Consider the following 27,703-nt stretch of genomic DNA (forward strand, 5'->3'; position numbering starts at 1 on the left):
ACTGCACGGAGGGTGCTGTGTAACACACATAGTAAAACCACATGAGACCCTATGGAGTAAAGGACCCCATAGCCAAGAAAACACATTAACAGTCAAAGGAACACCATAAATCATGTCCAAGAGTGGAGAAAGAGAGTCTCACTCTTGGCAGGAGGAAAAAACAAACTCCAGAAATCCAGCAAAGCTGCTGGGGGACTCACTAGGTTAGGAAATTCAGCCTAAAGAGAGAATTCTCCCTAACAATGACAAACAATTTTCTAAAATCTTGCTTGCACAAGGTTACTTGAACTGGTGGTTGACTAATGTTAATCTGGGTATTTATGGCCTTCTGTACTGGCTGTACTTGAAGTTGTCATGTTTCAGAAGAGTTCTGCTGTGAGGTTTCCTTGAAACATCTTTCCTCCTCAGACAACATAGACTTGTATACCGTTGAAGAAGATAAGTCAGGTATGAGTCTATCGGACGTGTCCGAGAGGCAAGATGGATTAGTAGATGCCAATGGAGGAGTAAGCCTGGTGATGTCCCCCTGCGACGAAACCCGTGACTGAAATGATGCTGTATTATGTGACTGATAGGCCTTGATAGAGGCTCTGATCTCCTCTCGAAGGCCTTCAATGGTCGCATGGACCGATGTGATTCCGATGCCAGGGGGACTCAGAAAGGCTACCGAATTCGAATTATTTGCCTCCTTGGTATCACTCGAGACAGCTAATGGTGCTATAAAGTTGACCCGGAATTGGAGTAGAGAGCACAACACTTTGGGGTGCAAGTTGTGTGCTTAAAGCCACTAGTTCATCAAGTGGTTTATAAGTCATTACTGCTGGATTCACTAGGGCAGATATGTCAGCAGTTAACTTATTCTTCACTAATCTTGTATGCACCTTTATGTATTTGCGTCCCTTGGCTTTTGACTTTGTACAACGATCTTTTGGACTCAATTTTTTGGATCTCCTTCCACCGTCCTTTTAAGGTTGAGGTGTTAAGGATTTAAATGGCAAGATATTAATACTCGGGGCAAAGAGCTCAAATACACTTTTTGTTTTTGGCAAAACAGGGTTGTTAATTATGCCAGAGGTGACAGTTTCAGGTTGGGATTCATTTTCCAAATGTTGGTTATTTATCACCTGGGCATTTGCATTAGCTACAATCAGTAGCTCAATCGGATTCTTATTATCCCTTATACCAGGGATCTGGGCTACCGGGTCATTTACAGGTTGAAAGGAGCCTTCAGCTTGTATTTGCTCTAATTTGCAGGGTAATTCTCCAACATTTATGTTCTCAACTTGAATTAATTCTGTAACATTAAAAGGGAATGACACTACCATCTTGAGTTACAGCTCTTTCTTTAATATGTTTTTCTAGCAGCTTTGTTTGGTAAATCAATTTATTGTCCAAGACTTCATACAATTTTGCTATAGTCAAAAGTGCAGTATTCATGGCACTCAATGTATTAAGGGCTGGTGCCTCAGGAAATAAAAAGCGCTTGGACTGGGACTTTTGGATAAAAAATTCAGAATCTCGAGCTGCTTCTTGAAATCTAGTGCACCGTGGAGTAGGCGCTATAAATGAAAGACTCATCGACTTGATTATAAGATTGTTCCAAGACTCCTGTTTGTTGTAATTTAGTATCCAAAGTCTTAGACTGAGAGGAAGTATGCATAATAGGGGCAGGTTCAGTTGGTTCCTCTGCATTACTATATATGTGTTCCTCCTGTAATTGAATTAAATCCCCTGAGTTAAGAACAGATGTACAAAATATCAGATACAGGGGAATCGGAACTACTTGACATATCCATTAATTCAAGGGCATCCTTATCAATTTCACCCGCCAATGTTAAACCTTCATAAGCACTACAGAGCTTTACTTGGGCTGCCACGGAGCATCTGATGGGCTTCATGATTTTGGCAGCATTCGCAGTGCCCTCTGGCACGGAGCCATTGTCAGGCTGGAGTTTATCGTCTGTGCCTGCTGAAATCAGGCTAATGTTGCCTGAATTCGAAAGCCTCTGATCTATAGGTTGCAATTCACCCGCGATACAAGCTGCCTCTAAAGTCGTATTGTTAACTTTACCTGTTTAGATAATTCCGTCAGCCTTTCTCATGCAAGGCGTGTCAGCCGTGATCAATTTAGGAATTTGTGTTCCTAGTACGGCGGTTGTTTCCGCTACAGTCAGAATGGAATTTTCGAACGGACTGAGTGGACAGACCTATAGAATCAACTGGGGGTGAAGATGCCATGGAAACACACTTTTGTGGATTCGTTACATTACATGAATCTTGCAAATCTGTGATTCTTGTATTTGAATCATTGAAATAATATGAGCGGATGTCTGACGAGAGAGAGCAAACGTTGTGGTTTAGAGCTCGCTAAATTTGCTGGAAAAAATATTGATTTTTTTCACCAGGTGTTTATCTGGCACCATTTGTGATTGTGCTGGAGGGGACTGCCATACGAGAACGCACGGCATGACCGATTTCAAACTATATTTCCGCCCCACCATTATCTCAAATGCACATGCAAAGGATAATTGTAGTCGTGTCAGATAAATGTAAAATACAATTCCCGAGGTGGGCAACAGTAAAATAGACTAAGTTGCTCACCTTAGGGGCGCAGAGTTAACGTAAGCGGTGCTGCCTTGGCCGTAAACTAGTGCGCTACACAGCCAGACAGCACCACCACACTTCACCACCGCACTTCCTCCACCGCGCGGGTCCAAATGTTATATAGAAGGAGGGGCACAGGCGGGCAAAGCCTTTGCAGTAAACAATAATTCAGTTACTAAAGGTTCTCGACCTTCGCTTACAAAAGTTCCTCGATAGGATAGACTGCGAGCTTCGTACCACGTTCAAACAGCCAATGGGTTCGCTGCAAGTAGCAGGTCACTTGGCAGGTCACAGATGAAAAATCCACAGCGAAGAGCAATGAAGGGGCACAGCAAGGACAGCCAGCATCACCACACTTCCTCCACTGCGCCCCATCAAGGTTTCCTACCCTCCCCTTCCATTCCATTCCTTCCAAGCAGGTCCTATTTAAAAAATAAATACACATTTTTTTTTTAAAAAAAGGGAAAGTTCGCCTACCTCGCACAAAACTGATGGTAACCTTGTAAAAAAATGTTTTTTTGTTTCCACTCAACCTGTTCTTGAAAGCTTGGGAAATGGCAAATTCAGAACTGCAAACCATTTGTGCCTAGCTCTTACAAGAAAAAACCCCACAGGCTTCTTTGTACATCATTTTATTGGCATTTTCTGAAAAAAACACATTTGCTCTCTTTTTTTCTATTTCCTATCACACCTTACAGCAAACTAGGATTCCTTGGTGGCATTATGACCGCCATGTGGGAAGAGAAGGGGCAAAATTTGGCTGAGGTATCTCGTGTAACAAAAGAGTTAAGGGATTGAATGCGACATACCGAAAACTCCAAAGAAGGGCTCAGCACGGGGAGGAAAACCCCTCAGCAGTTACCGGTTAAAAGGTAAAATGACAGCGTGGTGTTGATTTGCTATGCTTTATGCTATTTAGTGCTGTGCATTTAAATTACCACACGCCGCTCTATGGGAAATATTCAAAGCATTGGACTAATCCAAAATTGGATATAACATTACTTTGGTATGATACTTTAATGCCACACATTCATTGTATTTATGCTTCAAAATACAAATTAAAATAATATACAAATCAAGTAAAAGTCCTCATTCTCAATTTATGGAAAAATGGATTAATGAACTAGGCGGCAAATGAATCAAACTACTAAGTACACACCACTAAAATCAATAACCCCTTTCGATTCCGCTTTGAATATCCTGGATGGCGTTGTGACACCACTATATGACAGTCATCTAGATGGCACGGACCGATCGATGCCAGCATCACATTAGGGCACAGGTTTGACCGTGATGTCAATGCCACAAATCTGTTATTTTGATTGCGGTGTAATGCAGGAGGGTCAGAATAGATTTACCTAGTCCTCGATTTGACTTGAGCTGCATAGTTGATCTCCTTTTCCTCCCAGATATCTTCCTCATCCTCGTTGTCATCAAAGGGCTGTATGACTTCATTGCAGCATGCTTCAAAGAGGGATGCATTAGGCTGAAAAACAAATATTTGGATTAATGTACCAACTTATTCTTCGAATATACATGATGATCTAACAAGTTATATACAATACTAACAACTAATCACAACCATATCTAGCGCATGCTATGCTCAAAGCACACGTTAAATAGAAGGTTTATGAAATTAAAACTGCATAGTATGGGCTCCTTCATAAAATATAACTGAATTAGGCATTAATGAAGGAGGAGACATTACTTACCTGCAATGTTCTTTCTATGGATTCTTCTCCCACAGATTTCTCATCTTGACAGCTATCCATCCAGCATCAGCTTGCTTGAAAGGCTTTGACGGGGGCGCAGTGCGGCTCAACAGTCTCTTGATTCCCTCGTGTTTTGTCGCCCCACTTCTAAACTCAAAACGTGATGCCGATCGAGTTACTTAAGGATTGCACTATGCCCCCCTACTACAGTTCCCCACCTTTTTCCCCCAGGGCTCAGCCTTAGTGAGAAAACTCATGCAAAACCGAAGGGCTGAAAAAAACCTATTAAAAACAAAAATATCTTTGGTTGAGGAACGCCACCAATGAGGTGGCCCAATTTGGTGAAATACAAATTAAACCCTTTATTTTTTTTAATTCACATGAGGTGACAAAAGGCACATCCACCAGATGACGTGAGCTTCCAAGCGGGAAGGCGATGAGGAATCTGTGAGAACAGAATCCACAGCAAGAACATCACAGGTACGTAATTTCTCCTTCAATGGATTGCATGCTCCCACAGATTTCTCATCTTGATAGACTACCAAAGGAGTGCTCTCAAAGGAGAAGGGATGTAAGCTAGATTACGAATCTCTGTGGCACCGCCCTACTGTAATGGGCTTCAGACCGTCGGTCAACGTCCAAGTTGGAATGCTTAGAGAATGCATGCAGGGATGACCATTTCACCGCAAGGCAAATGTCCCTTACTGGTACCCCCCCCATTGGCGGTCCAAAGAAGCCACCAAACCTCATATCGAATGAGCCCTCGTCCTGAAGGCACCTCCTTAGCTGCAGTCTAGTAACATTCTGAAATGGGCTCCTATCCTCCAAACCTAAATTATTACTCTCTTGTGAACTGTTAGCCTAGTATTAAGTCACAGTTACACGCAAATGACACTAGCTCAAACTTAATGTATCACAGTACAAGGACTGTTTAATATCAATAAAACAATGTATACAAAGAATAAGGCAACGCCTGTTTCGACCAAAGGTCCTCCTCAGGGCTTAACACTTAGTCTACCATGGTTAATAAACATCGCCTAATTCAAGAATGCATAACAAAAATGTCCATATTATTAAAAAGATAAATGCAACATAATCAAGATAGATATGAAATAATGCATATAGGCTATCCAATTGTAAATCGACATTGCACATACATTGTTTAAAACAACCTCATTCAGTGGTTAGTTGAGGGGGGGGGGGAACAACGGAGAGGGAAAACACAGGGGAAGGTTCTGGTACCGTCCCCATGTTGGGTGATGCTCATAAAGAATGAGGAAAGAGGACGGGACGTATGAGTAGGTACCTGCGCGGGACGCTCGGGGGACTCCCTGGAGTGGTGGGTGGCGCTTCTTTCAAGACTAATGCTGGTGCAAGTACTCTCGGACAACAGGACCTCTTCCTTGCTTTTCCTTTTCTTTGCATTGGGCCGCTTGCTCCTCGGAACATTGCTCTGCAGCATGCAACCTCAACTGAGACCTCACCCTTCACCTTGGGAAAAAAGGTGAATATCTTTGATGCCTTTCCCGGAGGCCATTCGGGTGCATCGACTGGCATGACCTGCAATCCTGGGTGTTATACTCCGCGCCCAAGCAATATAAACAAATCCGGTGAAGATCTGAGACTTGCAATTGCTGGCTGCAGGCTGCACACAACCTGAAGCCCGAGGCCTTGCATGGAGTAGGCATGCAGTATTAAAGAAAATAAAAAAGCTCGATGAGTGTGTTGCGGTCAGTGAAAAGAGTGCGCGAAAAAAAGAAACCAAGGTCATGCACCGCTATATATGACATACATTACTTACCGTAAACGTAGTTCTGATGCTTGTATCTGCTTAGATTCACATGTTCTGGATAGGTCGACATCTAGTTGTAGGTGTAGAATATTGCATCTTGTTTTCCATCTTTGAAAAGGGACGTCAACTGGACACGTTTGCAATGCTATCCATGTGTTACGTGTATTGTACCCATGATCCTTCATGCATTGAGGTTCCTCCTTTGTTTTGTTTCTGACAAGAGGGAGCATGAAGTGAATGTGTGCGTATAGAAAGTAAAGCAAGGTGTTGGATGTCTATGCATCTTCAACTTCAAGAGGGGAGGAAGTGTGGGTGCATGGAAATCTAAGCAGATACAAGCATCAGAAATACGAATACGGTAAGTAAAGTATGTCTTCTGGGGCTTGTGGATCTGCTTAGAATCACATGAATACATTGTAAATGTGTCTGTTTGTACCTTGACAACAACTTTGTCTTTGTTTGGAATAGACTTTTATCCAATATATACTTTTATGTTTTGCAATTTAACTGAAAAAATAAATTCAAATTTTTTGGATAAAATTGAGGTTTACATTCAGATCTTTAATGGGATAACTTTGAAGTGATATCTGCTTTCTGGATACCCGTACTAGAATGAGGAGCATTAGATCCTAAAATAATATAGCAGCTTTGGAATTATCCGCATTTGATTTCTATGACTCCCACCATAGCTGCACCACAACTGCCCCGTCCCCCCCTGCCCCCTATCATTTTGTAGTAGATTGTTGCTTAGGGTGTGGTAAAAAAGAACATTTGGGACAAAATAACCTACCTTTCATTTTCCCTGACCATTTCTCAAAATACTTGACTGTTGAACTCCCGGTAATTCACAGGTGATTCCTGGTGGGTTGCGGAGCTGTGTACGCATTGCTAAGGAATCTAAAACAAAAATAAAAAATATACCCAACTCTTTCACTTTGACCCAATTTCCAACATGGCAGAAAATCAAACCTTTAGTTATTCAGTTGAGCAACATCAGCAGTCATGATAGGGCCATCGATTTTCGACCCTACAGGATCAAACCAGAATACAGCCCAATCTACCTGTAGTGATGATTTATTAAAAGTAAAAAAGAAGGTTGGCCACTAGGGGGTGCGCGGATGAGCCCTTCTGCGTGAGCTCCCGTCCTGAGGTCCAAAAAAACGGAATAAGCCCCCGCTTTTGGACCCCCCCAGAGAAGAAACTTGCACCAGTGGTGTATAAAGGTCTTTGCCACGCATGGGAAAAAACCCGGGTGAAATCGGCCCCGGCTTCCCAGTAATATCACTGCGGAACCTTGAACTGAAAACAAAACTAGATTTGATCCCGATTGCGGACTGTAGTCAACACTGCTAGGAAAGACAGCTACACCACTACCCTGCAGAACACATGCCGGAGGCTGTGCCCCTGTGTCCGCCCAACGCTGCTTTCGGACACAGGGAACCAGCGGTGAATGGAAACGACGGCAGAAGGGAAGCGAGAGAACTTCGGAAGCTCCTGGCATCTGCACCGCGGCAGCCGTAACATCTTTTCTGGCGCCCTGTTCCGTGACGCCGGGCGGCTCACGGAGAGTACGAAGATACAAGCCCCACCCCTCCCTTGAGTGAGGAACCTTGCAGCGATACCATCCCACCTCCCCTGACGGATCGGGCGAAACAGTGGCTGTGCCGGACTGCGGGTGCAGCCTGAGCAGCAGCACAGTGGACCCACCTCTGGGCCCCATTTGTGCTGGACGTGGCGCTCCCTGCACCCTGGGTCCCAGGACAAGACCCTGGAAAGTGGGCTACCAGAGCCATGACTACGCACCGCTTCATACGCATCAGCGTATCATGCATATGGCTCCCCTGCCATAGGAGATAACTCACCTCGCGTGCAAACAACGAGGCCATTGAGTGACTGTCTAACGCACCCCTGACCATAGTCGTCAGATACGCCACTCGAGAAAGCTAGTGGATACTCCATCCCATACAATTTCCTGAGCCCTCCCCATACGGGAAGCGCATAAGAGTTCCTGAGGAAGAGGCGAACAGTATGATAGAGAAGAGACATACACAAAAGGATGCGCATTCGCTGCATGCACCAGTTGACATTACCCCTCAGAGCACAGGCACCTCCTTGTTCCACCGCGGTGAAGAGGAGGATGAGTGGGAGGTTTGCGCACCTTTCAAGGAAAGTCGTCCCTACAAAGACATATGGCCTCTGGCCAACCCACCCTCCCTGGGACACCATGACCCCCCCGGGAAAGTCGAGGACCTCAATCCACTCTAAGGAGACAGTAAAGGGCAAAGGATACGAAAGACGACCCCCGTATCAGGATCGCAGATCCCTGCAGGAGGGCCAACATAAGATACTGAGGAGTCTCCAGCAAGCCCATCCACAGGCCTACCTGTAGAGATAGGACTCCATCCCGGCCATAACGATAGATACATCTACCTCACTGAGGGTAAGGCCCCCAGAGACTAATCCAAAAAGATACCGGCCCAAAAAGAAAGCAAAGGGAGGTAAAAGGGGCGTGTGCCTCTGCAGTGGTAGAGATAACTCTGAAACCCACATCAACCAGCACGTTGAAAATAAGGAACCAGGCGCATGAACTTGCAACAGAAACTTGCCATCTACGCATATGACCCGACAGCCCCACACTCTGTCGACACCAAGATGGCTTCGGCACCAACCACAAATGCAGAAACCGCGGCCACAAAGGGAGACATAGCAGATTTATTGTCGAAAATAAGGAACATAGGAGCCAATATAGGGGAAAAAAAAATAATAAATAAAAAAAAAAAAATCGACAGACTCACACAGCGTCTTGATAACAGAGGATAGGGTCGAAAGTGTCGAGAACAATCAAGCCTCAATAGACCTTCTGGAAACACAATTAGCTCACAGAATAACTGAACTAGAACAGAGAGAGCAGGAGTTCAAACTCAAGATGGATGATTTGGAAAATCGAGAAAGGAGAAACAATTTATGCTTTTTTGGGATTCCGGGGAAAAAAGGTGAAACGGAAGATGACCTCAAAATGACACCATCACATCATCAAATTACTAGTTGCGGAAGAAAATATTGATGAGCCCAAGACAGAGCGCATCCATAGGGCGGGAGGCCCACCTGGAGGCCCGAGATCAGTTCTGGCACGGTTCCATAGGTATCAAGATAGGACGAGTGTGTTGGAAAAGGCGAGGAGTGGGGGCACCATTATTCCAAGCGGAGCGTAAGTAACGATATATCAGGACCTCTCCTCCCCGACTTTGGCCCCAAGGAAAATGTGTAAACCACTCACGACAAGGCTTAAAACACGCGATACCCGCTACAGTTGGGGTTATCCCTTCTCCCTCTCTTTCGAACATGAGGGCACAAAGATCAGACTGAGCTCGGAGAAGCAAATCAAAGCATGCATATCTTATCTGTTGGGCCCACAGGACCAGGAGGAAGTTTGGGAAGATACTCCCAAAGATAGGAGGGAATGGCAGACCCAAGGAGGAAGAAAGTGAAGGGTTCAAGGAAATATCGCAGACGCAACGGCTCTACTGAAGGGGGTAATTGACCCTGGACAAGTATGGCTTATTTTGCATAAATTGCCATTCAATAACAAAAGACACAGGTGTTTATTGTTGAAACGTTATAGAGACCTCTATACATCTTAAAGATATGTGCTAACTCCGGGGGGAGGTTAGCGGGGGCTCATTAGTTATGTTGACAAATATTCTCGCAAAGGGACCGTGAGGTAACGGTCTCCACTGGTGGTTCAAATCCGGGCTAGTGCACTCAACTAGGCTCGATCGGACGCCACCTAACTCAGGGGGGCAGGGGGGATGGGAAGAGGGACAAGGGTATTTGTTGATGCATGGGCGGACTCAGGAAATCAGGAAAATAAAATAACAGGCTCAACTCAACAAAAGTTGGGCCGTTGAAATGGTCAAATACTATGTATAACCTCAGATTCCATTGTTGTGATGACCGCTGAATCTTATAGCAGGGGCTCCATAAGGGTGGGTATGCTGAAAGTTAAGGGCCTCAATTCACCGGCCAAGAGGTCCCTTGTGTTTAGTAAATTCCGGAGATCGAAATTTGACATTCTCCTATTGCAAGAGAATAAATATATGAAAGACGACGAGAGGGTGGTCCTGGGGAAGTGGTCAGGGATAGAATTCTGGGGCTCGGGACCACTGAGAAGAGGTGGAGTGGGAATACTCATTAGAAAAGGGACAGACTTCAAGACTACCACGATCTGGTCAGATGCAGAAGGCCGGGCCTTGCTAGTCTCAGGATCCATTGGGAATGTGTCCACTACGATTGCCACAATCTACTCCCCCAACGTAAGTCAAGCTAGATTCCTTTCCAGAACAATTCCCAATATCATGGTAGAATCCTCCGGTCACGTCATCCTCGGAGGAGATTTTAATATATGGACTGACCCCACATTAGATCGGTAACCTGGTAATCCAGGAACACGTGACAAACCTGGAGAGGATCACACTCACTTCAGGGAAATGATTGAACTGTATGGAATGAATGATGCGTGGAGACGAATGGATCCTGAGGAGAGAGGCTACACCTTTTTTTCAGCCCCACACAATACACTCACTCGCATTGATTACCTTTATTTCTCTACAGACTTATACAACACAACCTCACATACTGAGATCACCCCGATAACATGGTCCGATCACGATATGGTGACCGCTGACATACAATGGGAATCCTTACCGGTTAGAGGAGGGAAATGGAGATGCAACGAGGCCCTATGGAAAGATCCTGTCTTCAAGTCTGAGATGGAAACGGAAATCACTGAATACTTTCGGTTGAACGATACCGGGGAGGTATCTAAGCAAGGGGTCTGGGATGCTGGTAAAGCGACCTGGAGGGGGATCCTCATGAAGGAGGGAGCCAACAAAAAAAGAGAGGACTCTGATTGAAAAACTTTGTGGAGAAATCACCCAACTAGACAATGAGGCGAAAGAAGGAGACATGTTAGACCATGTAAAAGTCAGTGAAGCTAGGAAAAAGAGGAACTCGGCCTCCTAGAACATGATCAAATAGTTCGCAAAGTTCTACTGCTAAAAAAATAAATTCTATGAGAAAGGAGATAAAGCGGACGCACTACTGGCGGCCAGGTTACGAGAACAGTGAGCAGAACGTAGGGTTCAGGAAATAGTTGATGGAGGGCCCAACACAGGGATAAGTAAGACCACCATCCCCGAAGCCTTTGCAGACTTCTACAAAGCTTTGTATACCACAGAGACAGACCCAGACTCGTCTAGCATTCAGTCCTACCTAGCCAATATTGATATGCCCAAATTAACAGGTATTGAATCAGCGAGCCTGGACGTCTCTATAACTGAAGAGGAAGTTCAGGAAGCTATAAAAAGACTCACACTAGGCAAATCCCTGTGAGAAGGTGGCTATACGGCGGGTTTTTATAAAACATTGCCGCACAACTCACACCCTTTCTTGTCGAACTGTTTAATGAAATCCTAGAAACAGGAAAACCCCCAGAATCATTTGTCAGAGCACTCACAAGGGTCATCCCAAAAGAAGGGAGAGACCCAAAAAGATGTGGATCATACCGTCCCATTTCTCTGCTCAACGTAGATGCAAAAATGTATACAAGAGTCCTGGCTGCTAGAATCGAATCATTCATGCCCCACCTCATCCACCCCGATCAAGTGGGCTTCATATTGGGTCGGCAGGGAGCCGATACCATGCGCAAGACTTTGCACCTGGTGCATGCTTCCCACAATCTGAACACAGACCCCCTCCCTGCTCTCCATTGATGCAGAAAAAGCCTTCGAAAGGGTAGACTGGGATTTCCTAATGGGAGTCCTCTGCAAAATTGGAATGGACCCCAAGCTTAGAAGAGGAATTCAGGCAGTCTATACGACGCCTAAAGCCTCGGTATTCGTAAATGGGGAATACTCCAGGTGGTTTCAACTGAAACGAGGTACTAGGCAGGGATGCCCCCTGTCGGCCATCTTGTTCTCTTTATCGCTCGAACCATTAGCACATAACATACGAACAGATACCGGAATAGAGGGTATGTATTTAGGACAGATAGAGTACAAAATAGCACTGTATGCTGATGACATACTTCTGCATGTGATCAACCCAGAAAGATCAATTCCCCGAGCTATCTCCCTCCTTGAGGAATATGGTCAGCTATCAGGATTTAAAGTCAATCATGCCAAATCGATATTGGTTTCCCCTTCAGGGGTCCGCAGGGGTAAATCAAACCAAATATTCCTTTCTTGAACACGGCACCCTACAATACTTAGGGATACGAATTACGAAACAAATAGGAACCTTATATGAAGCAAACTTTCCAAAACTCCTTGAAAAATTCCATGCGGACCTCGCGAGGTGGAACAAATTGACAATTTCGTGGCTCGGACGACTCAACGCAATAAAAATGACCTGTCTTCCTAGGTTTCTGTACCCCTTCCAGATGCTCCCCATTAAAATACCAGAGCAATATTTCATAGAAGTTAAAAACGCGCCCCTAAAATTCTTGTGGCAAGAGAAAAAAGCCAGGATTGCCTACAACACTTTGACGTTGCCCAAAGACAAGGGCGGGGTAGGACTCCCAGATCTCAAGAAGTACTACAATGCTGCCCAGTTACGGGTACTCATCCCTCATTTGCGCAATCAAAAAGTGCCACAGTGGATAGCAATGGATAACCACTACTTGAATCTGGCAACACTCTCTGAGTGGCTATAGGCCCCACGAAAGAGAATATTGAATAGGACGACGGAGCATCCGCTCTTTGCAACCATATGGGAAATATGGAGAGAGGGCCCCGAGATGAGAAAGATTACAGCATGGCCGTCCCCATTGAGCCACTTATGGTCCCCGGGCATAAACAACCACATCTCTAATGTCGAGAGATTACAAGCGCGGTATGAGGCAGGGCTAGAAAGGGTAGGCCAGCTCCTCCGGAGCGATTCTTTTATCACGCTCCCAGAGCTAACAGAAGCCCTAAATATAGGTGTACTGTCCACATTCCACTACTACAGATTAAGGGAGTTCTGACGAAAGCAGAATGGAGAGAAACTGAGTAGGAAACTCACCCGCTTTGAAAAATTGCTAGACTCTAAGACTGACAGGAAGGGTCTGATATCCGCCATGTACAAAATATTGATCGAGGCGGGCAGAGGGAGTACGAATAATCTCAGAGCACGATTGGAGAATGATATGGGGACAGAAATCGATGAAGTCACGTGGGATAAAATGTGTTGCATGGCTACACGCACTTCCATATCATGCCAATACAAACTCCACGCCATTAAACTTTTACACCAATGGCAGTATAACCCCCTACAAACTATCTAAAATGTACCAATCATCTTCCCCTCAGTGCTGGCGTGAATGTGGACAAGCTGCAGACTATTGGCATATGTGGTGGGGCTGTCCTCGAATCAAGTTTATTGGGACGAAGTCTTGGAGTGGTTTAGGGACCTGGATGGGATTCAAAGAGCGGCTGACCCCCATCTTGTTCTGTTCGGCCTTGAGAAACTCGAAGATGAGTGGGAGACAGTCCAAGGTCTAGCCCCCCATCTTCTACTTGCAGCCCGAGCTCTACTGGCCACGAAGTGGAAATCAATCACAGTCCCGACTGAGAATGACTGGGTCAATGTGGTAATGAACATATGTACCATGGAAAAAATTACTGCATCCCTACATGCAGGGCGACCCAATGTGACATCCTATGGTCAGATTTCCTAAACAAACACATTAGAGTCAGCGCAGTAATGATACCCAATGTGTAGGGGGTCCAAACGGGTCCTCCCCCGCTCATGATTTTGCCCCCCCTTGGCGCCCCGAGACGAATTCCCCACTGCCTTATAGATTGCAGAAGAAATATTATGAAGCACCCCTCTTAAAATGAAACCCCGAAGATGCTTAAAAGAAATCCTTCAGCCCACGACAATAAGAGCAAGACCACGAAACCACAATACTCCGTCGAGACGATTTCCTAGCCCTTGGAGGGAGGGTAAAACCAAATACAGGGAACGAGAAAAGTATTTTTGTGAATCTTATTGTTATACTGTTTTGTTTACAGAAATGGATTACAAAGGTACATCGATGTTATTAAGACATTGTTAGGGAGAATTCTCTGTTTAGGCTGAATTTCCTAACCTAGTGAGTCCCCCAGCAGCTTTGCTGGATTTTTGGGGTTTATTTTTTTTCTCCTGCCAAGAGTGAGACTCTTTTACCCTCACTCTTGGACATGATTTGAGTGTGTTTCTTTGGATCTAGAAGTGTTTAATGGGCTATGGGGTATTTTACTCCATAGGGTTTCATGTGTTTTTGTGATATGTGTTACACAGCACCCTCAGTGCAGTAACACAGTGGTGTCATAGTGACCCCCCAGTATAGACTCCATACCCTGGGACTGACTACTGTCTCCCAGGGCATGTAAAGTCACCATTGACTTTACTAGTCTTAAATTCTGAGCAGAACCAGTACAAACCATCATATTGTGGACGTACTGGCTGGGGCAATTCGATTGCCTCAGGGTCTGTTAGTCGAGGGGGCATGTCTCCGTCCCCCCTGATCGAGTTTTGGCTGGTGGCAGTGGATACTACTTTTTATATTCAACCGCAAATATTTTCCTATGGGATTTCCCATTGTTTTAGGCTACTATCTTTATTTAATTATTTACGGTAGCCTCGAACATACCGCCGGTTTATTTAATTAATATTAATTCTCCGGTTGGTATTTTTTGCCAAAACTTGATTCTAAAATGGCGTTTGTGTTCTCCTCTGTGACTCCAACCCAAGTCGAGCCCTTTGTTCCACTTTTTGGCGGGCTTCTCCACAGAAGCCCTTCAAAGTGGTGCCACTCTGTCTGGGGTACTTAGGAGGGGTGGAGGGGAATTTAGGCACCCTGGACTGAGTTGCCTAGGCAACTCAAGTTGCACTCCGTCCTGATTGGCCCAAGTGGTGAGCCGGCCGGCTCACCACTTAGCATGTTTGAGTGACAGCTAGGCAGAGTGAATGGGGGTTTGCTGCATAAAAGCAGGGCTTTGGGGACTGGAACTTCAGAAGTCGGCACAGGACCAGAGAATCCGAAAAGGGAGAAGCTGAGCCGACCTGCCACGACACCACTACCGGTGGAGCCCTGCTGGATCGTCTCACCACTTTTTCCCAACGACAGAGGAGATCTCCCGCCGGAAAGTCTTCTTCCTTTAACTAGTGGGGATAAGCAGTTTCACCGTCTTTTCGCTTTCCCGACGTATCTCGTGGCCACCTTGCCCGTGCCAAGCACCCCGGCAACCGGGATACCATGTTTTACCACGACCGCAAGACAAAAGGTACCACCTTTAACCAGAAAACTCAGCGGCTGGTTTCTGCCCTGGTAGTGCAACGATCTTCATCTTTCCTCCAAGTCGAGATCTTCTCTTCCCCTGGACGACGACGCAACTTGCACCCACTACCAGGAACAACTGCCACCGCTGGAGGATCCTTTCCACTTAAGGTACCGTGTCCCGCCTGGCTTCCCTTGCTACCGACTGTACGGGGTAGATTTAGCCCCCGGCTTCCGAACCTGGGTTAGCCTGGGACACCTTGGCTAAACTTCTAAGCCTCTCTAAACTCTTTTCTGAACCCTCTGCAAGACTCTCTAAGCCTAGTGTAACTGTGTGATCTTGAGCGCATTTGTGCTCTGCTCTCTCTAAGAGTGAGCCCAGCCTTTGGACTTTGGCTCACCAGTGACTTTTTGCTCTCTGCCTTGCTAACAGTGTTCTTGAATCGTAGAGTGGTGTACCTCTTCATATTCGGTCTTTTTCCCTCCCTTTTTTCACAAACTTATCAGAGTGCAATCTAGTTAAGCGCTCACCTCTGTATGAAAATAAGTGTTGTTTTACTGTGATTTTCTAATCGGGGAAAAAGGGGTGTATATATCATAATAGTAACTGTGTTTAGAATATTTTACAATAAGAGTGCTGGAGTGTTTCAACTGTGTGTTTTTAAATAAATAATTATATACTTTGATACCAAAGGTCTGGTCAGTGTTGGCTTGTATTATTGTATCCGAGTGCCTATTGAGTATACTTTGCATACTGCCTAACTCTTCCTGAGGGAAGTGTAACTGCTCAGCCACAGCTACCAGGTAAATCTTGGTGGTACAGACTGCTACCAAGTGGGTTTACTGCCAACACCTCTAGTCTTAAATCTTTTGCAGTGGTACCTAAGGGAACTGCACAGGTTTCTGCCTAACAGACATTTGAAAAAGCATTCCTCATTTGTATAACAAACGTACCTATGTATGAAGTCTTTTCTTTTCTCTCCCTGAGAGAATTGTTATATGTTAAAAACCAATAAAGACAAATTAAAAAAAAAAAAAGTAAAAAAGAAAAAAACTTTAGAACTGAACTGCACGGACATTTCTTGCGCGAATATTTGAAGGCCAATACTATCCCGGCAGGACTAATAGTAACAAACTGTGCCTTTTTTTGACAGACAGGGAATATACGACTACGTATAGTCATATAGCCATCAAATGTAGCTGTGACTTAATGGTCCTCACTATCACGATGGCTCAAAGAATTAGTGCCGATATACAAAAGGAACTAGATTCAGAGGAAGAAAAATTCTTAGCTAGCAATGTAATCACTAATGCCAGAGACCAATTTATGGCAACCAATAAGCTTTTTGATGAATTCAAAACCACTACTATCGCCAAAAAGACAAAGAAATTCGCCAAAGATATCCACTAATTTAAATTGGAAAACATTTTTCGCTATACCACTGACCAATATATAGAAGCAGTGAAGAAACAATTGACATCTCAACAACGTGGCCAAGGGAAACGACAATGGGTGCCATTTTCAAACTCGAGCAGTAGTGATTCTGATGACCAAACTAAATCTAACCAACAAGGATTTGGGAACTTCCAACCACCGCCCCCTTTTTTAGGCAGAGGAGGGCAAGGAGGCCCACAATGGGGTCATCCGTGGTTCCAAGCATATGCCCCGATCAGACAAACATGGGGCAGGAGGTGCCAGAATCGCTAGTCAACACAGAACCATTGATACCCATTTCCAATTTAGCTAATATTGACATGAGGCAATCCCAGATTTCAGTGTTATCTAATGGCCTATCGTGTGTTCCAAAAACACAGACGGATTGGTATGCTACAGAAATTGAGCTTCACAGATTCCTGAGGACTGAGACTTAAAGTGTTCTTTTTGAACTCTCCCAGCAGCACACCAGACCTAGACTCCGGCCTACGTGTTCCATCTACATTTACACCACAGGACAATCAGATCCCAAGAGAAATGTGGACCTTCGAAAAATGTGTTCTTAAAGATCTACACTGTTTGCAAGGAAAAGGAGAGAAAAACTTTTTCAAACAGAACCTCTCTAAAGACGAATACAAAGCTCTAAATGATCCATCAGGAAATACGGCCATAGTTATAAAGCCAGCAGATAAAAGGTGGAGGAATAGTCAATGACTAATGCCCAATACCTAGAGATGGTCAACGCGCTACTACAGAATGCCGAAAGCTATAAAAAAAATAATTGAAAAAAGATCCAGCTAAGGAGATTAAAATAGAGATTGAACAAACTGCAACATATGGCTATGATCGAAATTGGATCACCGATGATGAATTTGAATTCCTCACAACAAGCCAAGGCTGCACCCCAACCATTTATGCACTACCAAAGATCCACAAAAACTCAGTGAATCCTCCAGGTAGGCCTATTGTATCTGGGTGTGGATCCATACTAGAGCCTTTTTGCAAATTTGTCAACACCTTTTTAAAACAGATCAGTGTCCGTACGGATACCTATTTGAGAGATACCACACACAAGAGTCAGATCTGCTGAAAATCTACTTTGACAAATCCAAACAGAGACTAGTTACAATGGACAAAGTCATTGTATACTAGCATTCCTCAAGAACAAGCAATTGAATGCATTCAAGAGCATTTTACTCGATTCAACTTGCAAGAACGGGTTCCGCATAACTTCATTATCGAACTCATGGGTCTGGCACTTTGCAAAAATTACTTTGAATTCAATGGTGATTTCTACCTACAAGGAAACCGCGATGGGGGCAGCCTTTGCGCCGAGTCTGGCGATTCGTTTTATGTTCAACTTTAAGACAAGTAACATCCTGTGCAACAGAAACCCTAACATAAAAAAACATATCGAATTGGAAACGTTTCATCAACAATATTATTTTTATCTGTGATGGAACAGAAACGGAATTGCAGCTTTTTCAAACATGGCTCAACCAAATGGACAACAGCCAATTCACAATGGAGCATTCCAATGAAGGTATCTTTTTTATTTCTGGATTTAAACATCAAGCATGATGAAGGAAAATAGAAATGTTGCCTTAACAGAAAGGAAAGTGCAAGAAACACTTTATTACACTATTCGAGTGACCATCCTCGACACTTGCGAGATAACCTCCCATACGGACAGTATCTGCGTGTAAGGAGAAACTGCACAGACCTAGCTGACCTTTACAAACAAGCAGATGATTTAGATGCCAGACTGAGAAAGAGGTTACCCCAAAAAACTCAGTCGATCAAAGAAACTGGCTCGTTTTTACGGATCGGGACTCCCTATTGACACCCAAAAACAAAACAACTGAAAATACCATAACGACATGTGTCATCACACATGGGTCTCAGACCTTTCAAGTTAAAAAGCTTATTTCCAAGCATTGGGCAATTGCAAAACTGAGTTTACCTGAGGAACCTCTGTCAAGATTTGTGTTTAAGAGCACAGAATGTACGGGCCAAATTAGTACATTTCAATTTTCGGAAGGAACTGCCAAAAACTGGCTTATGGGATCTGAGGTCTAAAATAGGGCACTATCCCTGTGGTGCACGCACTGTATGCAAGTTTACTAAGAGAATGAAGGAATTCAAAATTGGAGACCGAACATGGACTTATGTCAGGCAAATCACCCGCGTAGTCCACATCAGAATTTCAGATCACTGTTCTCGAATCAGGTGCAAAACTACGACTGTCCCTCTCGTCAACCACTATACTGAGCTACAACACTCTGCCAATGACATTCTGTGGTGGATCCTGGATGTTGTTAGAAATTCAATGAATACATCCAGATGTCTGCTACAAAAAGAAGCACGATAGATCCAATAAATGGAAACGCACACTAAAGGACTCAATGAGGAATTCATTCCCCCTTTGTAGTAAAAATATCCACTGACCAATACGATTATCCAACACCTGTTTTTCAGTTACATGTTCACACTACTGAGGAGTGTCATGTCTCATTAACCAAGCACCAAACCTTATTGCTATGACGAACAAGGCATCACTAATCTATCTGGGCCCATGAGTGCGGTTGATTCCACATAATCCATTTTGAACATCACTGAGGAATTTTCTGACCACAGCGTGTTTCATTCACCAAGCACTAAACCCCATTATTGAGGTTAACAAGGTTCCACAAATTTATGAGGGCAATTATATGCGGTAGATTATATATTCATTTGAACTTGTTTCCAGCACATTGCCTCAAAAGTGAACATGTGGCAACGTGACCAGAGCCACTCCAGGGCTAGCACATGCAAACACATTCTAACTCGAACAACAAACTATTCCAAATACTGTGGACACCCCCAGCGCTCTGAAACAGGACTAGCGCTTGCCACAGTTAATTCCAGAGTTCGACACACCGATCTACTCAGAAAACACTGTAGACGCCTACAAACATAGCTATGTTATTTGCCACTATGAGTAGTAATTTTGGTTTGCCTACGAGTGTCTTTGAATTTATGACAGATCCACACTATAGTGGATAGGAAGTAATGTCTGTTGACGTTGCCATGGCTACTGTCATGATAAAGGTTTGGACCAACCCAAAAACGTTCCATACGCTTTAAAGCAGAGGCCCGTATTCTTTAACCAACAGTAATGGTGTTTTGTAGCAACAATTGGGCTCACTGTGATTCATTCCGCAACCTGGAATGTGAAAAGCCCAAGCAAGGGGGTTTGTACACCAACGATCAACTTCACCGCTTAAAAATCACACGTCCTTTAATAAGCCATCAGTTACACTTTTTAACAAACGGGTCAACGCCCGAACACGATACCATGTTAACTATCATAACGTCGATCTAGGGCTTGGCTCTCTTGTCCCAATAAGAACGTGGTATGCATTTCGAGAGTAGGGGGCACATATACATGAACCAATAGGAAGGGAGCTTTAATTTAGAGAAAAACTCTGCTGACTTTTCAAGCTGCCACTGCAACGCCAACCTCTAACGAAGAGGAGACAGACACATACGAAACCTGCACGACCAAGGTAATTACAGAACACATTTAATTATTTCCAGCCTCTCTAGCAACTGCAACTATGACGGCCAAACTATAAACACATCACTTTATGAATACATACTTTCTTGTAGGGAGGCAACTTTGGCAAATTGATTCCCGAATTTAACAAACTTCGAGAATGGGATAGAAACTACTGGTGCCAGAACAAGAAATTCAGAACGATGATCCACCTTTTTACTGTTGGCCAGAAGGTAGGTTTTAGCGTCTGGACACCAACGACAAACTAAAATTAAAATTAGAAATAAAGACAAAAATATCTGTATTTGATGCAAGCAACATTGAAAAACATGCGAACGTTCAGTAAGGAGAATCCCTACCAAATATCTTGTATCTTTCATCACTAGGTCATTGTATAACAACAATTTGGCAGCCCATGAATTCCAGCTGAACTAAAAGCGTGTGAATTTGAAGCACTTGAACTGAATGTGGGCATCGAACAACCCTAATCTACCAGGTATGATTAAACAAAACAAATATATACATACCGAATATATTTACACAAATTTATCGACTAGGTTCTTTCCCAAAAAGGGCAATAAGAGGTCCTGACTTCAACCTAAATATTATAATACTATGAAAAAGCATGTATGGCCAGAGATGAATTAAAATGAGCCTTTGTATTCGCTCACAGATTGAGAAAATAACCACTGATTGGATTTCTTCATCCTCTGCGCTACAAGCCTCGCACCACAAGCGTCATTACCGTCACAATTTTGATTACCCACTAAATGAATGGGTAAGTTCTTCTAGGACAAATGACTAAGTACAGTCAGTTCCAACAATTGCAAACTACAAGGCACTCCCGTGTCTGAATGTAAACCTTTTTTTTTTTTAATTAAATTTTCATTTCTACTTTTTGTCTGTTTCCCCCTAGGGTTTTGTGCTAAATTCGCCCTGAGGAAGGCTGCTGACATTAGGCCCATCAGGTGGCTTGCTTGCTGAAACGTATATGTTGTTTATAGATCTGATTAAGATATACCTATAACAAAAAAACGACAATGATCATGATGTCTTTGCATACGTAGGCAGACCTGCTAAGAGAAAAGAAAATCGTAAAATTAACAAAATAAGTCGGATATGCATTTCAAAAGCTTTGAGCACATTCTGTGTGTTTTTTTCGATTGTAATTGGTTTGTATTTTTGACAACTATGTTTTTGCTTTTTTGGAATATATTGTACATTTGTCTGTACTTTGACAACTTTGTCTTTGTTTGGAATATACTCTTTTTTATACAATATACACTTCTATGTTTTGCAATTTAACTCAAAAAATACATTCAAATTTTTGGATAAAATTGATGTTAATATTCAGATCTTTAATGGGATAACTTTGAAGTGTTATCTGCTTTCTGGTTACACGCACTAGAATAAGGAGGATTAGATCCTAAAATAATAATATAGCAGCTTTAGAATTATCCGAATTTGATTTCTATGACCCCCACGATAGCTGCATCACAACTGAGGGCACCCTATCATTTTGTAGTAGAATCGCATGAATAGCAACAGTACCAGGAGAATGTGGTGGGTTGTTTGAAGGTACAGCAGCAAAAAGATGTCTTCGCACCACCTAACCCACCTGTGAATCACTCTTAGATTGTTTATCTAAGCAGTAATGTTGTGTAAAGGTGTGAATGGAACTCCAGGTAGCTGCTTTGCAAATGGCATCTAAAGGTACATTTACAATGAAAGCTAAAGTAGCTACTGTGCCTAGAGTGGCGTATGCTCTAGGCAAAAAAAGGGAAAGATTGTTTTTGAAAAAGAATAACACATTGGAATGCATTTAACAATCAATTTTGAAATGGCCGACAGACAGGATCATCGCCTCTTCCAGTGGCAATGGAAACAAAGAATGCATATGTTTTCCGTAGTGATTTTGTTTTATTGAGGTACTACATTACAGCTCTTCCTACATCTAGTGTATGGAGACTTCTCTGCTGGATTTGTGAAATTTTGGAAAAAGGCTGCAAGATCTATAGACTGACCGACATACAACTTTGAGATTAATTTAGAAGAGAAGCACGGTACGCAAAACCACTTTGTCCTTGTGAATGATGGCAAATGGGTCTTTAACTGAGAGAGCCTGCAGTTCACTTATACTCCTTATAGACGTTATGGCCACGAAAGGAGAAATTGCTCACTGTAATGATCTTTCTATGATTCTTCTCCCGCAGATTCCTCATCTGATAGATATCCCCATCCAGCTCCGAGGCTCAGAAAAAGCTTTGACAAGGGCCATAGTGGAACTCGACTCAGCCGTCGATCCGTTTTGCTCGGTGCTCGATCGTCGGCTCTGGATGTGACGTTGGGCTCTATATATATATATATATATATATCTCCTCGGCTCGCCTTTTTGCCCCATGTGCTCGAAACACTGCAGAGGAAAATAACGAGAGAAGAAGGCCAAAAGGTGAGAAGAAGGTTTGAGAAAACATGGATCCCGTAGGGATACGAAGACCAGTGGGACAACTTTGCAACAAGTAGTAGAATTTTCTTTTTTAAATGAAAGACACGCGGCTTGCCCGACAAAAAACTATCACTTTAGGGCCATCACCACATAATCCTCTCTCCCGGAGAACCCGCAGAATGAACATTACGGTGAGTAATTTCTCCTTCAATGGATTGCCTTTCTCCCGCAGATTCCTCACCTGATAAGACTCCCAAAGCAGTGGACCAATGGAGGTGGGTAGAAAGCTTACAGCAACAGGTTTTGTAACACAGTCCTGCCAAAACCTACGTCGGCCCCTTGGGGGACGTCTACATTTTTCTAAATGGGACTTGCCCTTGTAAGACTGTAGATGTGGGAACCCATTTGGTCGAGTGGGCTCCGATGCCAGGATGAAATTCCTTGCCAGAAAATTTGTAGCATTCTGCAATGCATCATTTGATCCATTGGGAGAGAGTCTGCTTAGTTACAGCTAGACCTTTCCTGATCAAAGAGTAAGCAATGAATAGCTCATCAGCTTTTTGGTATTCTGCTGTCCGAGCCACGTAAAAACTCAAGGCCCTCTTGGGGTCCAACCGATGGAAGTGCTTCCCCTCCTTAGAGGGGTGCAGAGGTGGGTAAAATATAGGCAGATCAATAGACTGCGACAGGTGAAACTCAGAAACCACTTTCAGGAGGAACCCTGGCCTTACCTTGAACGAAACCTTGTGAAAGAAAACACAAAAATTGAGGTATACAACAAAGGGCTTGCAATTTGCTGAGCCGCCTGGCGGAAGTAATGGCAACCAAGAAGGTTGTCTCGAGTGTAAGCAGCCATAAACAGCAAGAATGCAAGGGCTCGAAGGGAGCGACCACCAGAAAAGTAAAAACCAGATTTAAATCCAAATCTGGGACAACGAAGGAAACCAGCGAAACCTATTCACAAGTCCCTTCAGGAATTGGGCCATTACGAGGATAATAAAAAAGGAACCTTGAGCTGAGACCTTTTGAACACAGACAAAGCCACCAAATATCCTTTGACTATGGTGACCTGAAGGCCTGCAGACGCCAGTGACCGAAGGAACTCCATCACTGTAGTGGTGGGGCAAAAGATAGGGTGAATCTTGGGTTCCCTGCCCCACGCCTCAAATCTTTTCAACCTACACGCGTACAGAGAACTTGCAGCCAGGAACACCTCAAGCTCTTCCTCTGAAAGGTCCTAGTCATATCTCATCCTCTCTAGAGCCACGCATGTAGGTTGATTGATTGATTCTGGGTTTGGGTGAAGTATCCGACCTTCCAACTGGATCAGGAGATCCGGGCGGTGAGGCAACGGAGAGGTAAGCAGATGGTCAGGTCCGGGTACCACATCCTCCTCGCCCAATCCGGGGCAATCAAGATCATGGTTGCTCTCAACCTCCCGAGAACCCAAGGAATGACAGGAATCAGAGGGAAGGCATAGTGGAGAGGGAAGGTCCAATCCACCAGAAACGCGTCCCCTAGTGCGTAGTTCACTGGGAATCCAAACAAAAATGCCTGCACTTCCTGTTGGACTCCATGGCAAACAGGTCCACTGTCGGGGTTCCCCAGTGAGAGGACTTCCTGGCACACTTCCCACTCATGTTAGACTGTGCTCTGCCTGCTCAGAGCATCAGCCAACCCATTCTCTGTCCCTGCCAGATGAACTGCTGAGATCTGTTTCTCTAACAGCCAGAACCACTGCTGCATCGCCGCACTGCAAAGGGAGAGGAAGCGCATGCCACCCTGCTTGTTCAGGTAGTGCATGGCCAACATACGGTCCGTCAAGACGAGGACTTGTTTCCCATTCAGAGACTGGGGCAAATGCCTTCAGGCTACCCTGATGGCTCGCAACTCCAGCCTGCTGATGTGCCACTTTGCTTCTGTTGCTAAGCAGTGAGCCCCCAACCCTTCAAGGATGCATACATTGACTACTCAGGCCTGACACCACAGCAGCAATAAGGGTTCCCCCACCAGAGGAGGTCGTTGACCACTGACCTGGACACCCCAAAGGAATCCTTGAGGGTTGCAAGGTACAGTGGCTCCCTCAACGTCACCACCCTGAATTTGTCCTTCCTCAGGAACTTGTTCAAGGGCCTGAGGTCCAAGATGTGACTGATACCTCCGCCCTTCTTGGGTACCAGGAAATACCGGGCAAACCAGCCCAACTCTCTCTGCTCGGGAGGCACCTCTTCTACGGCACCCTTCAACAACAGGGCTCATAGTTCTTGCTGGAGCTCCTGTTCTGGTTGGCATGGAGGTGATGTGGGTCTGTCCAGAGGTTTCAGTGAGAAGGGCAGACAATAGCCCCAACGCACAAGCTCTAGGACCCAGGCGCCAGAGGTAATCTCCTGCCATTGGGGCCAAAGCTTTGACATCCGTCCACCAACTGGTGAGTTGTGGGAGGGGACAATCAAAGCGGCTTTGAGGACAGATCCGCCGCTGCCTGCTCGCCTATGGAAGTCCCCTACCCCTTCTGGAGCATGAGAAATACTTCTGCCCCTGCCAGGCTTGTGGGATCCGTGCCTTCCTGCTCTGCAGCACGCAATGCCTGTAGCACTTGCCCCTCGAGGCAAAACTGAAGGCAGGCTTGGCCGGCTGCGCAGATAGGCCCAGCAATTTTACAGTAATCTTTGACTCCTTAAATCTTTACAGGGAGTCGTCTGCTTTTGGACTGAAAAGTAATTCTCCCTCAAAAGGCATGTCCAGCAACCTGTTCTGGACGTTAGGTGAAAAGCCTGAGGAGAGCAGGTAGGCCTGTTTCCTGAGAACCATTGCAAACCCATTGATTGGCCACCGTAGTCTGCCACGTCCAGGTCCATTTGCAGCGACTGCCTGGCCACCACCCTCCAATCTTCCACCAGCTGTACAAAGTCATCTCGCAGCTCCCCTTCAGAGATGTATTGGGGCTGTGTGTTCCACCTCCTTCCAGAGACCAAATGAATACTATGCAAGCCCATAGGACACATTGGTGGCATTCAAGGCCATGCTGCCAGATGTGAAAATGTTCTTTGCAACAGAATCCAGCCTCTCGCCCTCCCTGTCAGGAGGCAGGTTCAAGGTTGATGAAGCAGCCCTGGTAGAAACAGTGGCTGCCTGAAGAACTTCCTCTTCTGGGTTAGGGCAAGAGGACAAAAAGGACGGATCCCCTCTTGCCGACCTGTTTTTGCTGGTCGCAGTGGGGCTGACCAGAGGAACAGAACAGGGCTGCTGCAATAAGGAGTCTACCTGGTCAGCTATTGCCAGATTCAGAGGCACGTGCTTCTCCATAGTGGGACCCTTGTCCAGAATGCTGGTTAAATCCTAACCCTGGACTAGAACTACCAAAGCTTTCAGCCCTAGGGTGTTGACCACCATGTCTGCTAGATCCCTAAATTTGGCATGGGCGCGAGTGTAAGGTTGGGTTTGTTTTAACTACACATCCGGGGATCTATCCAACCCACTAGCATCATGCAGCCCTTGCTAAAGCCAGGAGGTCTGCCTGGTTTTCAAAGTAGTCAACACCACCAGCCCATGAATAAATTGCATCAATGTCTCCTTGGTCGTCCCCCCATCAGAGCCAAAAATGTGTGCCATAGATCCGAAAAAGTCAAACCGAGAAAGAGGGACGAAGGATCGATTGTCGATAGTCGGTGTCCAGTGCTTATCCTTCCACGCAAAATGGGTGGCTGTCAGCACTGGCTGACGCTTGGCCACCGAGGGCATGTCGAGAATGCCAGAGCCCAGATGCTCACGGGAAGATCCCGGTTTCCAAGGCTTAGCCTCCTTCTTAGGCGCAGAGCCTGAAGGTTCTCCAGACGCCATTGGCATCTGTGCTTGCGTTGGGGGATGAGGGGGCAGCAGGCACACAAAGTGCCGCTGAAGTCACCGGGGTCTGCTGTTTGGGGTTGCGTACCCACACCTACAGTCGGCTTTTCCAACATAGCTAACATTTGCAATTTGAATTCCTCCCATTCCTGAAGAGCTGGCGGCCCTGCGGATGACTTACCTCGATCCGACAAGGAGTCGGAATTGTGTCAGTGCCGATGGCGCCTCTTCTTTTTATGGGAGGATGACGAAGAAGAGTGGCTCTGTTTCTTCACCTTGCGCCAATGTCTCTTTCTCTTTTCCGGGGATAAGGCCGCTCCGTCTCTGAAAGGTCGACCGCGCAGGTGATTTTGATGGCCAATGTGAGGTAGGCTGCCTGCTTCCAAAGGGACTACGGATTCATTTTTGTGCATGAAAGAGCACCCCTCGGTGCCATGACTCGTGCTGAGGCACCACACACAGATATTGTGCGGGTCATTCACCGACATCCTCGAAGCACAGTCCATGCAACGCTTGAACCCTGAAGTACAGGGTGCGGACATCTCAGGGGCGAGAAAAAAAAATCCAATCTTATGAAAAATTCCTAGAGTTCAAGCACTCAAAGCACTATGCTCCTCAAGAGCAGCGTGTCGAGCGCGTGGAAAAAACAAAGTGAGGTACATGGCCTAGTGACGCAATACATATACACGATGCCCAACGTCACGTCAGGAGCCGCTGATCGAGCAAGACAGATCAACGGCAGAGTCGAGGTCCACAAGGCCCCCTATCGATGCTTTTTCCAAGTAGCAGAGCTGGGTAGGTAGATCTGCGGGAGAAAGGCAGTCAAAAAGCAGTCTTATAAGTGGGACACTCAAGACTGGTTCCATACCACTAAAAATGCAGATCAATAAATGATTTTGCTCAAAATGAGGGCACCCCCATACGTTTAGTAAGGACCATACTCAAGTCCTATTCAAGTTCTATGCAGGAGCTTGATTTGAAATTAGGGGGTGCAATCTTTTGACCCCTTCCATAAAGGCTTTAATGACAGAC

General features: G+C 45.0%; 1 protein-coding gene across 8 annotated transcripts in view; it reads right to left on the reverse strand.

The window, feature by feature from the left end:
- PPP6R2 (protein phosphatase 6 regulatory subunit 2) overlaps nucleotides 1-27,703 on the reverse strand; it is a 2,012,581-nt gene that overhangs the window by 562,354 nt on the left and 1,422,524 nt on the right. For all 8 annotated transcript variants that reach the window (XR_011281892.1, XM_069629515.1, XM_069629514.1 and 5 more), the window contains one exon: nucleotides 3,963-4,090. Coding sequence is in view for 7 of the 8 variants with exons in the window: in XM_069629515.1 (XP_069485616.1) it covers nucleotides 3,963-4,090 (128 nt within the window). In the remaining variant the exon portion in view is untranslated. The remainder of the gene's footprint in view (nucleotides 1-3,962; nucleotides 4,091-27,703) is intronic.

The sequence above is a fragment of the Ambystoma mexicanum genome, chromosome 12 (assembly GCF_040938575.1).
Source record: "Ambystoma mexicanum isolate Mex_15411 chromosome 12, UKY_AmexF1_1, whole genome shotgun sequence".
Lineage (NCBI taxonomy): Eukaryota > Metazoa > Chordata > Amphibia > Caudata > Ambystomatidae > Ambystoma > Ambystoma mexicanum.